Genomic DNA, 17,103 nt, shown 5'->3' with positions numbered 1-17,103 from the left:
TGCTAAACTTGCTGTTTCCTGAGTTCACTGATCCTAGTTGTTCATGAGGGTTTGTTGACTGTAGAGACAAGTATTAGCAGTAGAAGACAGAACTTGACTGTTTTTGGTGGGGAGGGGATAGGTGAAACTCGTGGTCCAGCTTCACAGGGGTAACCACAATGCTGGGTTACAGCTTACAAAGGAGACTCACGTCTGCATGGCTCACTGGAGATGCCAACAGTTGCAGTACAGGCTAACTACTCCAGGGTAGATCCTCTGTCATCATTAGGCTTAGAAAGTCATTGGGTCACTGCTGTGCAAGCTAAATTGACAAGCTCTGCCAGCCCTGTGACGGACTCATCATTGCTGCAGTAGGATGTCATGGTCCCTTTTACATGTTCAAACACAAGCAGTGCTTGCTAGGAAACAAGAGATGAAGATGTGTTCGAGCCAGCCCAGTCTTCTATCGCTACCCTGAGGTGGGGAAATCCAGCCTGATGAGGTGGGTGACTGAGCTCTGAGAGACTGCTGTCAGAATTCAGCACACTGGATTTTAAGACGTTTGAAGCCTTATAATAAGCAAAGGGATTAAACTTGATTAGGTCTTGATAATCAATAAGCTATCCATGGGGTGGGGGTGGGGTACCAACTTGTTAAAGCATGGAGTTAAACAATGCAGGGTTACTGGCAGACACAGGAGAAGGAAACCCACTCTCTTCTAGGCCAGCTCTCTTAATTAGTTAGGATATTAAAGCTGTTGATGCTGAAGGGATTCAGGAAGGGGCAGAGTGAATGTCATCAGCTAGATGTGGCCAGAGAATGTCATAGGAAAAGGTCTGAACTTGGAAAAAAAATCAAGGAAATGAACAATGCCACTTTCAATTTTTTCCTGTCAGTTTTTCATTCTCTTTCCTCCACATGATGAGGGGGTGGGGGTCCCTCTTACATGAAAGGCCATCACAAGATCTTCTCTCTAAAGAAAAAAAGAAGCCTTATTTTATGTAACATTTGAACAACTGCAGATTTCATGGCTTTCAATGGCCAGTGGGGGAATAAATTTCTTTTGTCGCTTCTAATATAATGGACACACAATTCAGTCCATTTTTCTGCCTAAAACCCACGGCACTCTAGTTATAAAAGGGACTATCCAAGCCTGCTGGTCTGTCCAGTTTATTTTCTGGGTTTCCTGGGTTTCCATATTATAGGCTATTTTCTTGGCGCCAAATCATAAAGTGTGCATCTGGGGTTTCTAGGGATGGTTTCCATGGTGACAGAGTACTGGGAACACAACTTTCCTCTCCCCAGTCCTTTTAAGTATAATATCTGTATAATTTAATTTTTTCCACAGTTGTCATTCCTGGCATCTTCATGGAATAGAACTAGGAAATTGGAATCCAGACACGAGGCCAGGCACTGTCAGCTTTCATGTTTCCAGCGGGCAATTGCTAGTGTTTATTTATCCAACTCTTCCTGTGGACCAGACAATGTGTCCGATACTTTACATCCATTTAGTCATTCATGTTTCCCAAAGTGCCCTATGATGCTGGCTATACTTATCGTGGTTAAGCAAAGACACTCAGCAATTTGATGTGATCTTCACGGTAACAATTAGTCATCTTGGGATGAAAATCTTAGACTTCTGTCAAGCTTTGTCTGGCTTCAGATATTGAGAGGCACAAGGGGTGAAGTTTGTGCTGGGTCCTTTCCACCCATGGCCCTTCAGGAGCTGAACTAGTTCTGTTTGTCCATCATTCTGGGAATGCTTCCCACTGTATTCCAAAAGAATGTGTGAACGACATAGCCTATGGCTTTATCTACATCTACTTTTGTCTTTTTAAAAAATATCTCTTTTCATGAAGGATTCTGACTAGAAGCCTGCCTTCTCTTTTACTCTATCTACTGGTAATTTACTAGCACTTACTTTATAGTGCTGGTGGAGAATGCTAGCAATTAACTAGAGAGAAAGGAAGGTAGGGAGAAAGGAAGGACAGAAGGAATGATGGAAAGAAAGAAGAAGAAAGACCTGAGAAGACAGAGTCCAGGATGAAACAACAAGATGAGGGGCGTGTCCTTCATAAGCTCTTACCTTCTGCCCTCCTGTTCCAGCTCACTGCTCTAGCTCCTCCTTCATCCCCATCTTAGAACTGAGTATAATCCAGATCACTTAGAAGTTCACCAGTTAAAGCTTTCTCCTTAATACAGAGGAGGTGTGTGTGTGTGTGTGTACATACGTGAATGTGCGTGCCCGTGCGTGTGTGTGTGTGTGTGTGTGTGTGTGTGTGTGTGTGTGTGTGAGAGAGAGAGAGAGAGAGCACGAAAGTCCACTAAGAAAAAAGTGCAAAATGCTGACAAGTGAAGAAGAAAATAATTCTTGCACCAATTGATGTTTATAGATTCCTTTTGAATGTTTTTCTGTGTACAAACACATTTACCTTTTCACTTTTAGAAGGTGGATTAGACCAAATTTCTTTGATGAACAATTGCTGTCATGTAGTGAGTATCCATAAAGTCCCAGGTGTTTTGTTAAGCCTTTAATATTCATTATATCATTAAAACAGCTCCATGAGACAGATCTTACTATGATTTTTATTCATACATTAGGAAGTGCAACCCAGAGAGAAAATGGCATGGTCATATCCCCGAACAAGTGATTGGCAGAGCATGAAATGAAATCCAAATCTAGAAGCATTGAGCCTGGAACATTTGGGGAGATGGCGGTGATAATGGTGTAATGACTGACATTTGCTAGCACGCTGGGTACATTCTGAGAACATGCTTTAGATCGCTCGCTCTAAAAACAATTCAGTAAGGCAATAACTGTGGCTGCTTCCACTTTAGAGGTGAGCAATCTGAACAGTCAGTACACAGGTCCAAGGAAGGATTAGGAGCATGGTCTTAGTGAACGGTTCTCAGCCTGTGGGTTGCAACCTCTTTAGGGAGAGGGATCTAATGACCCTTCGATGGGAGTCATTTATCAGACATTCTGCATATCAGATATTTACATTATGATTCATAACAGTAGCAAAATGACAGGAAGTAGCAATTAGAATAATCTTATGTGTGTGTGTGGGGGTCACCACAACATGGGAAATTGTATTAGAGGGTTGTATAATGTGAATTCTAATTGGTCTTAATAATAAAAACCCAGAGTCAGATATCAGGGTAAATGCTAAAAGATCAGAGAAACAGAGGGGGCAAGATCCTGTCTCCAGAAATCCCCAGACTGAATGCCTTAAGCTCCCGCCATATATTCCTCTCTCCACCCAGCCTTATCCCTTCCTGTCTTTACCTCCCTAGTATTAGGATTAAAGGCGTGTGACTCCCAAGTACTGGGATTAAAGGTGTGAGCCACCACCATCCCTGGCCTTCTTTCTCTTTGAGACTAAATCAATCTAGTGTAGCCCACAGTGGCCTTGACCTTGTAGAGATCCCTCTGCCTCTGCCTCCTCAGTGCTGGGATTAAAGATGTGTGCCCCTGCTGTCTGGCCTCTATGGCTGACTAGTGGCCAGCTCCACACTCTGATCCTCAGGCAAGTTTTGCATGTTAGAGCACAAACGAAATATCACCACAGGGTTACAGCACTGGGAAAGTCGAGAAGCACTGCTCTAAGCTGTCTGATAGCCTGGGTCCAAGCAGTCCACACACCTCTCCTGGAAACGGTACCCTCTTCCCCCTGCCCACTTAGCCTGAGCCTTGTCTGACAGCGAACTCTGCTCATTTTCCTGTGTCAGGACATAAAGCCCACATTCTGCACCATGTGCTGCAGATGAGAGGGCCTCGCTGTGGTGTGTGTAGTTTCCTCTGCTGTTGAATACTTGGTTGCTTCTCACTGTGATCTGTCCTTTTGTCATAGAGATCTTGGTTCTTGGTAGTAGAATCATTTCCATCAACTTGATTATTTCTATGTCATGAATATTGTCATAAAATAATGTCTTCTACCCTTGAGTATCATCGAGCGTAACTTTGGGTTTTTATCAATATAAACAAGAGTAAGGGCCATCAAGATGGCTCAGCAGGTAAAGTGATGACCTGAGTCAGACCCTTGGAACACACAGAGTTGAAAGAAAGAAGTGACTCCTACAAGCTGTCCTCTGACCGTGACATTCACATCATGCAATGGAATGCGCCCATGCCTGTACACACACACACACACACACACACACACACACAGGCAAATGTGTGTTGTAATTCATAGTTGCTTCAATTGATTCATTCACACTATATTTTTAAATGTACTGTACACAATGAACATACAAGTTTTACCTATTAGCTAAAATTACCACTGCAAAAAAGAATTCCTGCTTACAGAGCACACATGCCAATGTCTCTCCCTGAAGGCTGGTTTCTACTCATGCTGGAAGAGCATAACACATATACTTCTCTGCATCCTCACCCGTGCCCAGTTATCAAGACCCCAACCTCCCAAATACCAGGAGAAGCAGACCTCACTGTGATGTCGGAACCCATCTCTGTGACTATATATATTGCCTGTCCATAGACTCTGCTCGTTTTCTTATTGATCCCGTTTTTCTTCCCTGCTTTGTGCTTCTTAGTGATTACTTAAATAATACCTGCCTGTATGTATCGGGGACATGATTTCTAGCTCCTAGTGTGCAGTATTTGTGGTGTGCACGAGTTCTTTGTCTCCTTAATTTGTTGGTTGTGAGATTCAGGTTTTGGGGCCGAGTCTTGCCGTGTTGCTCTGGCTCGTCCAGAACTTTCAATGTAGCTCAGACTTTAAACAAGCAGTAGTCTCCTTGTTTGTCTCCTGAATGCTGGGATTGCACACATACACAATGAGCTCCTCGTTTATATGCTCTAACTACTCACGTTTGTGTGGAGGGCTGGGATTCATGCCCAGGGCCTGGCTCATGTGAAGCACGTGTTCAGTCTCTCAAGTTTGCATGTGGACCTGCTTTGGGGTTTCTGTCCTGGATGCAATTCTTAGCTAGATCTTCTTATTCCAGATCTTAGATTTGTCTACTTAGTACTTTATTATTTTATTCATTTTTACTTAATACCAATTCTACACTACATTCACTGGACATATATCTAATAAGTCTTATGCCATTTTTGTTAGGTTATTAATTATTTGGAAATTCTGTGTAAAATAACAACCCTCCAATGCTTATTTGAAAATCATTCCTCATCATCTAAATAACTTCAGATACTAATATCTGTACTCTGGGGTTTTCAGTATTAATTGCCATAGCTTTATAATATACGGGATATAAGATGTTTTTCTGTTCTTTTTTCCAAAGTGCATCATTTGCACACTTTTTGAGGTCATATCTGAATTTTTTTTATTATATTATAGAATTATTTGGGGGGGGACCCTTTCTGACAAAAACCTAATGCCTAGGCTTTAAACTCTAAATCTGACCATCATCAAATACCCAATTAAGCATATGAATTGTAGCAAGCCTTTTAGCAATCAATGGAAATTCATTTGAAATTGCAATGAGATAAGATGGCACGTGCAACAAGTCAGTAATAACCCCAAGTGTGGAAAAGAGCGTTGAACAAAAGGGGCTTTGGCTGCTGGTCTCGGTGTGAGCAGCACAGCCCTTTGATGGGTATAGGAGTGTGAAATGCACAGCCCTATCTCCAGCACATCTGCTCCTGACAACACCACTAGTGATGCAGGATTACAGCAGCACAGGAGTGGTCCAGGCAACATAGTTTGCAATACTCCCAAATGGAAAATAACTCCAACAGCTATCCACAATAGGGCAGGTATGTAAATCACCATGTATCCATGTAGTGCTAAATTCAACACACTAAATTGCCTAGCAATTTGGATAAATCACAAACAAATATTTTTGGGCTGAAAAGGTGTCATGCAAATGACTTGGTAGGATGTGTTCCTTCACTTTTTCTCTCTCTTTTACTTTGTTGGCTTTATTGTAATTGCTTGAAACAAATTAAGTAAATGGTTTTGCAGTCCCTCATTTCATTAGTTCGTAGCCCCAGGGAAATATATATCATATAGACAAAATTAATCTGTTGTTTAGAAATTCATATATCGTTATAAAAAAATCAACATTATTCAATGAAAATTCAGGGTGGTGAGTTCTAGGCAGAGTGGGAAGGTTAGTTGTAGTGGTGGGAGCAAGACTGTGCTTCTTGATCGGGACGATGGTTACAGGGGCACTGGCCTCTAAATAGTCATTTGTTTCTTTTATGTTTAAGGTGCTTTCTGAATGTGTATATTGAAAAACTCTTTAAAAAGGAAAAAAGTTCCAAACAAAAGACCTCTTGTCTATTCGGAGGGAAAGCAATGCTTTCCCAGTTCTGTTTGGCTCCTCTCAGGAGCAAGGGGAGTCAGGAAATCAAAGCAAGGAATCAGAGAAAGGCCCTCAGCATCTCCCATTGCCACCTGCCTGCTTGAAGGCCTAAAATGTCCCAGCACTTTTGTGTGTTGTCATGGTTTCTCTTCTTAAATGGCCATCGCGCTACCTCAGGGCTTAGCACAACATGAATGCTGGGTTTGTGAAGGAGCACATATACAGATGCCTTCATGTTTGGAAGCAGAGCAAATGGCAGACGAAAGGCAGACATGTGCTCATACACTTGAATATAAAAAAGAACAGTCATGCCTCCTCCAAGGATGGTTTGATATGACAGAGTCCAGGGCTTTGGTAGTATAATATTTACTTTGTTTGGTGTTTCCTAACAACATGGTCTCTGCCATGCTTCTGAATGCCCGGATGTCCTCTTAAGTGCAGTGTTTGACACCTGTCTCCTGAGAGATGATTTGTGGTACGATCCTGAAGAAGGAACACAAACCTACAGTTCATTCTATCCAGGAATAGGAACACTGAGGGGTCAGGGCCGTTGTCTCCCCAATTACACTGGGACTTGGAACTTGAAGAAAGGACACTGTGATCCGTGAAACATGAATTCACCAGGGCATGAGACCCACTTAGTTCTCCAGCATAGAGCCCTTAGAGCCAGTCCTGAGCATCAGGATGTCTATATGCTACCCTTGGAATGGGAAGCTGTCCACAAAAATCTAGCTAGAATTCAAGCTCACAGGTAAACAGGCTTGTATAAACAGGCCATGTCCTCAGGATTTCCTTTGCCCAGTCAGTACCTTACTGCAGGAGGTGTGGCATCAACTCTTTTGTAGCTTTGAACTAAGTAAACTCCTCGACTGTTATGGTCATTTGCTTCTGATTCTTTGTTTTGATTTTTTTGCAAATGCCAGACACTCTGTTGACCTTTGGACAGGCATGAACTCATTTAATTTCTAAACTGATAAAGAATTATTTTTAGTGTTCTGATCTTGCTAGGGCAGGAATTACGCTGTGCCCACTGATTTGCTCATGGACACCATAAGTAGTAGGGGCAGCCTTTGAACCCAGCACAGGCACAGAGATAATGGTCACAAGTCTGGTGGCTTCCATGTTCCCTCATCTGTTTGATAAGTTTCTATCTACTGACTCTGAGTGCTAGATTCTTGACTAGACACTGGGTGTAACCTGGTGAGCAGCAGCCCCATAGCTGTCCTTGCTCGGTCCTTCATGTCCCCTGCCTTAAATATTAGGAATCAAGTATATTCTTAGAAATGTATAACTAAGTGCATAAATATGGCCTGAGGGGTCACCTCTAAGGTTCAATTGATGCTGACTCTGCTTTCCAGTACAGTCAATTCAGAGAACTAGAGTTCTAAAGTATAAACCTCCCATGGTTATTGCAAAGTATTATACTTCATTGAGTGCCCTCTCTCCTTTCCCCCCTGATCTCATGCATAGAAGAAAGCTGCATTCACCCCCTTGATGCTGCCAGGTGTCCCCAAGTCAACTCTAAGCATTGTTTGAGATTGCTAAATGCATTCAGCTCCTTTAGTGTAGACTTTGCAGATGAAGACAGTGTAAAGGTTCTAAAGAAGAAAAGAGTTTGTCCACTAAGGTCTGCGCATGTCTGCTTGTGTTAGCTGATGAACGGGACTGCTGGGCGAGCTAAGAAATTAGAAAGTGCTGCCTGCTGCGAGCAATCCACCACTGAATAATAAACAACTGTGGGAGTGTTTACACCTTCCAGGCTTGCTGATTCTTCTTGGGAGGAATGTGTTGGGGAAATAGATTGATTGGCATCTCAGGGAGCGAAACTAACCTTTTCCGTGTTTTGCAGCTCCTGAGATGTTTGGCTCCAGGAAGGAAACAGGCTACTCCTTCGCTGTCGACTGGTGGTCCCTGGGGGTGACAGCTTACGAGCTGCTAAGAGGCCGGGTACAGTTGAACCACATGTTCTCGTTTTGTATTATTCTAGAAAAACAATGTTTTCAAGATCTGCTTCTGTATGTCTATGTATGTGTGCCCGAGTGTGTGTTATGTACCCCACATGTGTGCAGTGCCTACAGAGGCCAGGAAAGGGCATTGGATGCTTCCAAATTGGAGTTACATGTGCCTGTGAGCCACCTTGATGTGGGTGCTGGAATCTAAACCCGGGTCCTTTGCAAGCAACCAGGCTCTTAATCACTAAGCTACCTCCCCAGCCCCTTCAGGTTCTGTTTCAGAATGCAAGAATGCATTATTTGCTAAGAACCAAGCCGTTTATTTGAAATCAGAAAACACCTATGCTGTCTGGTGTTAACAATACCCATTGAGACCTCTGCACAGATGAATTCAGTGTTCTCTATGTGCTGCCGAATCTGTCAGTTAATATTAATTCTACAATTAAGTTAATAATATGGATATCAAAAACTCCTGATAAAAGGAAATCAATAGGCCTCACTCTCTTGGGTAAATCTACATGTGTGTTTAAAGAAAATCATTTTTAGTCACTGGACAGGGCTCTAATTCAAACACACCTCTCCATCAACGTGAGAGTTGTTGGCACCAGACAACCTGCGCCCTGTCTTTTTGGTCCCATGTCTGACGTGGCTGCTGGGTATGAGTTCCCTAGCAAGTTGGAGTAGTGGCCTTTTCAGTGAAAATATTTCTCAAGTGAGAAACTCTTCCCTAGAAAAAGGTTCAGAGAAAAATAGTAAAAATTATATTTTACGCAATTACTACAAATTAATACGGAATTCAGATATCCCACAAAGTTTTATCGTAGTTAGCCCAGCCTACCAAAATAGTGTACTGTGAACCTGGTAGCGTAGAGTATTTATTTTCTTACAGCCCATAGAGGCTGGAAGGCCAAGTCAGAGAGTCAGCAACGCAGGGCTCTGGTGTCCTAACAACACAGAGAATGGAAGGGGTGGAGGGATGGGGGGGGGGTAAAGATGCGGAGAGCACAAGAAGGCAAAGGGGAGAGAGAAAGGTCATTTAATCTTAAAATGTCAGTCTCTGCCTTTAGGACACATTCTGTCTCAAACTGTGCCACAGTTCCTGTCTTTAAATACCATCTCGTTGAGGGTTAGCACTCCAACATAAGACTGTGTATAAGGAACACACCCAGACCATGGCCTTTCTCTCTGGGTTCTCCGAAACCCACGTCCTCCTCATATGGAGCGTACACTCAATAAATTCCACTAGCAATAACATTTTCTCCCCCTGGCATCATCTCTAGAGTCCCAAGACTCATCTGAATACCATCCAGATCCATTGTGGATGGGACCCAGGACATGTTTCCTCCCGGGGCAGAATTCCCATGCATTTGGGAACCTAGAAAGCTGGACAAATCACGTGCCTTCAAGCTATGATGAAGGGCAGAGATATAAGTTAGACAGTCCCACCCAAGAAGAGACGAAAAAGAAAACCAGAAGGGGTCCCAAGTTCAAAGCAGCAGAGTCCAACCAGTTCTCTTTGACCGTAAAGATGGAGCAGAAGATGTTCAGTTGTCTTCCCTTCCATCCAGCCCATTGTCTGTCCCCTTTACCTCCAACAGATTGTCTCTGCCGGCATAATCGCCTCTGCCTTTGGAAGCCCGTGACTCACAAGCAGCATTTCCTTATCAATTAGTTGTTCAGCCTTATCCTTTATGTTCCCTTCAAAACAAGCAACATCTCCCATGAGCTTGTATTTTGTCCTTTTTTATTTTTTTTTCTTTTCTTGGCTTTTTTTTGTTTTGTTTTGTTTGCATTGTTTTATACTGTGAATAGAGTCCAGACTGCAAGTTTTCAGTTTCTGCTTCTTTGTAGCTAAACAGTTTTCATCTCTAATTCCCCTCTTTTTTGTGGTGTACTGTAAGTAGCCAGGTGGAGCCATGCCTCTTGTATGGTGATGTGTAGGTCCTTAGGGGCAGCAGTTGTGTTGTAGATATATCAGTTGGGAAGAGACTCCACAACTCTCCAATTTGATTGGTTGTAGTTTTCTGTGATGGTCTCCTTTATGACAGGTGAGAGAATTATACTTAGCTGGAGGTATGAGGATAAATATTTAGGCATTATGCGGGCAGTGGAGAGTATATGGAAAGGTTTGGAGAGAGGGGGAAATCTATGTCACACAAAAAGTTTAAAATCAGAGCAAATAAGCCAAACATCAGCATTTTGTTGTCACATCCAGATCTTCCCATTTTCCTGTGGATAAACCCTCTTCAGATGCTTATATGTAGAAACACTTAGCAATTTCGACAAAAATAAATCATACTTTCACTTCCTGCTGAGACAATTTTATACACACACAAATATATAACTTCCTACATGATGATAGCTCAGAGTTTCACTTTCGTGGCTAACTCCATTTTGTAAATACCTTACCCTACAAACATTACCAGACATATCAACTTTTGTGTTTTCTCTTCCACGAGATCAGATTACTGATTCATCTGAAAATATGATATATATCGTACATAGTTTAATATCACTCCCACTCTCTAACTTCTCGTCAATATATTAAATGTATTGTATTGTATTAAATGGGCAGAGGAACAAAGCCCAATACATCAGTTTTGACACATTCTAGGAAGGAATCACTAAAAGACAGGTATGTGATTATGGTGCAAGATACAATTAATCGGAAGAAAATGAAATAGCAACATCTAATTACAAGTATCATTGCGGCTGAACAAGTGTGTAGAGCAATAACAACTTCCTGCTAATTTGAAAACTAACTCTTATCTATAGAAAAAAGAAAATTATGTGCATATGTTCTATAATAGCCCCTCTGAACCTAGCTGCGCTTTGGGTGGGCTGGACCTTAAACATTCTCCTGCTGTCATCTCCCAGTCCCAGCCACTACAAAGCAAAAGTGCCTCCCTGTCTCTTACAGTTTCATATTAGCCGTAAGTAGTACTCCACATAGTTACCTTCACATAGTTACATAGTGTATCCGCAACTCTTTGTGTTTGGAGGGGGGAAAGAGTCACAGTGTAACCCAGGCTAACTAAGTTCAAGCTCTCCATCCTCCTGCCTCTGCTTCCCGAGTTCTGGGATGGGATGGCATCTACTTGTGCCATCTACCCACTGACCCTTTTCCATTCTGAACCTCTCAAGACACAATCACAAGACACCATTTACTGCCACCTAACCCTGTCCCTTTCCTGCACACCATTCGTTATCTAGCCCCTCTCTTCGTTGATAGCACATTTCAGGTTCTTCATGTGTCAGCTGGTCACATGACACGTCACGCCACAGAGAACTTTTCCTGTATTCCTGCCCCCATTTTCCCCAGCAGCCTCTCCCAGTGGTTCATTTTACTGGTGAAGTAGCTCCATCTTATACATGAAGGAACTGAGGGACAGAAAATGAATGACCTGGTTTGGCATTCAAAGCCATCTGACCTCCAACTCTAACCCGTGATTACATTGTAAAACCTTTTAATTGACTACTGGGAAAAACAAACATTTCCCCTTTCTCCAAATTGGTTTGTCCATCAGCGATTACTTAAACATCTGGGAAAGACCAATCATGTGATAAATGTGTGCACACACATTAACTGTCCTGTGATTAATCTAGTGTGGAAGTCCTGTCCCTGTGCACATAATATCGACTCTGGTTTTAAGTTGCTTACAGTTTTCCTAGAAGACAGAAAAACCCAGTATAGAAGTTAATGATCGTAACGTCTGCCCTCTAGTGGACAGATGTAAAATAATCAGCAGCTTGTCTTTTAGTTAAGAAAATTTTTTTAATTTTGGAGTAGATTATAGTAACATGTTTCCAAATGAGATTTTCATACAAATTTCATTTTGATTTTAATTTCTCTTATTCAAGCCAAAACAATAGATGACAATGATTGTTCTGGAAAAGGTTTTGTTTGTTTGTTTAACCTTTTATCCCAGCATAAAGTTCCCCAAAACAAACTTCATGGAAGCAGAGTATTAGACAATGGAACTGATATTTTCTAAGCAATTTTCTGTCCTTAACCTTATTGTTATGTTTAATTTTTTACATTTTTGTTGTTGTTTGTTTGTTTAAAAGCATCTCTCTCAGGTAGCCTGGGCTTGGTTTAAACTCACTATGTAGCTGAAACCTGTCTTAAATTCCTGATCTTTCTGCCTCTGTCTCCCAAGTCCTGGGATTACAACACATGCCACACCACCTAGTTTTTGTCGTATTTCAGATAAGGCTATGGGAAAATTCTGATCTGTTTGTAATCAACCTTATGTAATAATTTGAAGTTTTTCTCTTCATTATTCACTTTTTATATAAATATGCCTAAAACCTATGAACAAAACACTTTGAAATCAGTACCTCAGAGACTGGTTCAATCCACTGAAATATTTTGTTTCGATCTGTAAAATAACAAGTTCTTAAAACTTAGGATATTTTGATGAAAAACTAAAGTCCGTGACATTTCTTTAAAAATCCGTAGAAATTCTGACAGCACTTGACCATGTACCCAATATGGCTACCTGTCAATCAACTCGAAGGGGTTCTTGTTGAGGTTTTATTATTTCAAAGTTTACCTTGTAAACACTTTCACGCGTTTTTCCACCTTTGACCTGTAAAAATGAAGGCTCTTTCTTTTTTTCTCCCTTAAGAGACCATACCATATCCGCTCCAGTACTTCCAGCAAGGAAATTGTGAACATGTTTGAGACGGCAATTGTAACTTACCCTTCTGCTTGGTCACAAGAGATGGTATCCCTTCTGAAAAAGGTGAGACAGGAAAAAGGACATTGGAAGGAAGTCAAGAAAGGAAGTGTACAGCCTGGTATATGGTTAGAAGTCTAGATGTGGTCAGCAAAACACACATTTGTAGAATGGGTCTTGTGACTAATCATTTTCATGTATATGGCTTTCTTAGTTCAACCAATGGGTGCCTCTGGATATTTCAAGGCCTTGTCAAACTCAATGTGTCCAAAGTGTAATTTTTAATCTCCCTGGATTCCGTGGGTCTCTTTCAGTGTTCTCTTTCCCAGTGGCTGGTCCCTTCATGAGGGCTCACTCATCATCTCCATATCTGGTCCATCATCTGATCCTAATTTACACTTTCAATAACCACTGTCACTTTAATCGCCCGTCATCTCCGAGGCTTTGCTCTAGTTCAGCTGCTATCAAATCCTTGCAGATTCGTTGCATGCTTCTGCCACTCCACTCTCTTTTCTTCTCTTCCCCATATTTCAGCGACTTCTTATTGGTCTTCAAATAAAGATCAAACGAAATTGTGTATTATACCAGTTACAAATAGCCTCTCAAACTTTGTGAATCTGGCTGCCCTATGGTTGGTTTGGTTGTTTTGCCTTCTCCTCCAATTCCTCAGATAATATCACCATGAGGTTTTACACGTGATAGTCTCTCCTGGATCACTGCTTCACACCTTAGCTCTTCTAGCACCTTCTCATAGTTTTATGAGAGCAATACAACTTCACGTGATTTTCTGACTGACAATGGCCCATACTTGCTTTCTACAACTCCATTGTAAGTACAGAAACCAAGAGAAGCATTTTGACACTGCTCTGTCAATACTACATTGCCACATTGTCAATGGATGTGTCTCCTTGAGCAGTGAATGAGCTTGTTTAGCTACTGTTGAGTTGAAGTCCTATGTTGTATGTGGTCTGGAGTTGCATGTGAGCCCAGTACAGTAAAATCACATATTGGCTTCAATGGATCATAAATTGGAGCAACAAGACAAAGAAAAAAAGGTTGCTAGCCATTTTACATCATTTGTAGACACAGCTTCAGGTCTCAGCTCTGTAAAGCCACGTTTACTTCATACTGTTTTTCATGATTTGAGCTTGGTAAGCTAAGATTTAGAAAGCAGTCTTGCCTAGCAGGAGAGTCAGGAAGAGAAGTTCTATTGGATTCCAGGGACAATCCATTTGACTCATCATGTAACAAGCACGATTTCTAGTGTCATTCCAAAGCATGCACTCTCCACAGGATTCGCATGTGGGTAGGAGAAGGAGATCACTGTCTTGTCAAACCACTTGCTTGATTTCTACTGCAAGGAACTCCCTTTGGATGCTTCGTGCAGAACACTTAGGGGAAAATTTTGGGGTTCACCTATCTGGTCTTCCTTGTGACAATGATGTTTGTATTTCATTGGCAGCTACTTGAACCTAATCCAGACCAACGATTTTCCCACTTGACTGACATTCAGAGTTTCCCTTACATGAGTGACATGAACTGGGATGCAGTGCTTCAGAAGAGGCTCATTCCAGGCTTCGTTCCAACTGTAAGTCCAGTCTAACAAGCCCTAATAGCTCCCACCCTCTGTCCACATTACTCTGTGTACAAGTTCATGCAGAGCCTCGTTTGATGATCCCACCAGGAATGGAAAAATGCCCCAGGACTAGTTTTACAATGGAGAAAACAGAGAGATACATGGAGTAAATTGACCCCCCCCCCCAAATCACACAACTGGCCAGAAGCTAAACTGGGGTTCCAATCTAGGGAGTTGATGTCTGGGCTTCTAGGTTGTAGCCATGATTTGTGCTGTAAGAGGTTCTAGTCTCCCAAATAGTTATTTCCAGAAATATGCTGGTTGAAAAGAGCAATCTGTTTTCTTCTTGCAAGGAAGTAATCTTTGCTGTCCTTGGAAATCTGTGAGTTGCTTAGTGGGAAACTTCACCCCCAGGATCGTTCCTCTTCTTTTCTAAGTTTTACTGTATTGACCATAGTTTTAAGAGCTAGTAATTGCAGAGAGATAACTCTCATGGGGTGAGTACCAAACAAGTGTCTCTGTGTCCCACTGCACACTGCTGGATTAAGTTTAGGCAGGGTTACTCCTCATGCTTCTCTCTCCTCTCTGTCTTGGAGGTGAGTTGTATCACTGGGCAGAGAAACATTGGCAAGAATGATGTGCTCCTGCAGGCTCTTGAGTTTTCTGTTCAAGTCCAAGTGAGGCACTTGTTATGGGGACATGAACACATGTTCAGTGCACATGTGTTGCACTGGAATAAGATGTCCAGTGAGTTTGTCAAGTAAAAGCCCTGTAGAAGAAAGGAGGGAGCGCGGAGGCAACATCCAAGAGTATAAGTGTCTACCTTAGTGAGCAACAGGAAAGCGGGGAGACATTTGTACTTGGGTGCATACTGAGGTAAGTATGTGGGACCTTGGATAGCACCTGATGCAAACACAAACTCCCTTCTGTTAGCCACTCCTGATTCTTGTGAGAGGCTCCACCTTATAGATCATGGGTCTTTCTGATAACCTAACTCATTTGAAGAACCTGGCAAGTGGCAAATTCTTGGCCTCATGTTCAGAAATCCTGATGTTGAAAGTTAGTTGGTGACCTTGGCAGCTGAACAAGCAATGGCCATGGTTCTGATCTATGCGGTCATTGGAACAAACTAAGGAAGCCAAGAGCTCAAACCTTAGAAATATTATTTTAATATGGTCTCCTCCATTACTCACTGAGGGATAGTTAGAAGCATATGAAAATAAATAAACCATACAATCAAAGACTATAAATGACAAGGCTGGCAGTCAGTGCTATAAAACCTCAACGGCCATTCAAGTTTTTATGCTTGGACTGTTCCCCTTAGGGCTAAGTACTGTTCTCTGTATTAGGCTTGTACAGTCTTAGGAATGATGCAAGCCTCTAAGGACTGAGCCATGCTTTCCTCTTTACAGAAAGGCAGGCTCAATTGTGACCCTACTTTTGAACTGGAAGAAATGATTTTGGAATCCAAACCTCTTCATAAGAAAAAGAAGCGCCTGGCCAAAAAAGAGAAGGAGATGAGGAAATGCGACTCCTCTCAGGTAGGTGGGTTCCCCCTCAAGCCAGGGAAGGGCAGTTCGTTCCAGAGCTGCTGTGGGGAGGTCATCTGGAAGCCTGCTTTTCCCTGGTGTTGGGGGTTTATGGTAATGAGATAGGTACAGCTGCCATGGCCCCTAGACTGTCCGTACCTCCTTGATGACAAGCACCAAGCAGCACCAGAATATGGGTCCCCAGGCTTTGAAGGACATCATCTTAATTTCCCATCATGTCTCCCGAAAGGTGTGGTACAGGCTGCTGAAGGGGCATGTACAGGACTCCCTGACAGGGGCACGGACGGTGGGTTAACCACTACTGTGTTAGCAGTTGTTGACAGAGGTTTCTGTCCTGCCCTGTTCCCACAGTCACTAAGTCCCAAAGAAACATACAAGGGTTTACATTAATTACAAACTGATTGGCCCAGTAGCTCAGACTTCTTATTAACTCTTATCACTTCTATTAGCCCATTATTCTTGTCTATGTTAGCCACATGGCTCAATACCTCATTCAGAGAGGCAGTCACACCTTGCTTCCTCTGCATCTGAGTCACGACTGCAGACCAAGCTTTCCTCTTTCCAGAATTCTCCTGTTCCTATTGCCCCACCTCTACTTCCTGCCTGGTTGTCACGCCTATACTTCCTACTTAGCTACTGGCCAATCAGCATTTGATTAAAAATAATACAAGTGACAGGATAAAAGACCATTGTCCCACAGCAAGCAGTAAAACTATGACCAATCTGCACTTGTGGATTCGATCCAGGTTGTTCACCAAATAGAGGTCATTGGCTATTTGTGGTCCCTGTGTGTCATTTAAGCATGCTTCTGTTTCTTTGTTTTGCTCACCTTGAAGACCTGTCTTCTTCAAGAGCACCTTGATGCCGTTCAGAAGGAATTTATCATTTTCAACAGAGAAAAGTGAGTAATGGGGTGAAGACCAGCAGCTTGAAATGATGCTATTTAGGCAGATTTCATTTGCAGAGATTTGATCGATTTTAAGCTCTTATTTTTCTGATTCTAAAATTATGCAAATATAGGATAAAATTTTTGAAATTTCTAAAGCCTTTTTTTCTGCCAGTGGGTTTTTTTTTCT

General features: G+C 42.2%; 1 protein-coding gene across 2 annotated transcripts in view; it reads left to right on the top strand.

The window, feature by feature from the left end:
* Stk32a (serine/threonine kinase 32A) overlaps nucleotides 1-17,103 on the top strand; it is a 115,665-nt gene that overhangs the window by 94,800 nt on the left and 3,762 nt on the right. For both annotated transcript variants that reach the window (XR_012910295.1, XM_075968743.1), the window contains exons 8-12: nucleotides 8,117-8,214; nucleotides 12,851-12,967; nucleotides 14,364-14,489; nucleotides 15,890-16,018; nucleotides 16,864-16,928. Coding sequence is in view for 1 of the 2 variants with exons in the window: in XM_075968743.1 (XP_075824858.1) it covers nucleotides 8,117-8,214; nucleotides 12,851-12,967; nucleotides 14,364-14,489; nucleotides 15,890-16,018; nucleotides 16,864-16,928 (535 nt within the window). In the remaining variant the exon portion in view is untranslated. The remainder of the gene's footprint in view (nucleotides 1-8,116; nucleotides 8,215-12,850; nucleotides 12,968-14,363; nucleotides 14,490-15,889; nucleotides 16,019-16,863; nucleotides 16,929-17,103) is intronic.

This window comes from Microtus pennsylvanicus, chromosome 4 (genome assembly GCF_037038515.1).
Source record: "Microtus pennsylvanicus isolate mMicPen1 chromosome 4, mMicPen1.hap1, whole genome shotgun sequence".
NCBI lineage: Eukaryota > Metazoa > Chordata > Mammalia > Rodentia > Cricetidae > Microtus > Microtus pennsylvanicus.
Note: the sequence above shows the minus strand (reverse complement) of the source record. Positions and strands in the feature narration are given on the sequence as shown.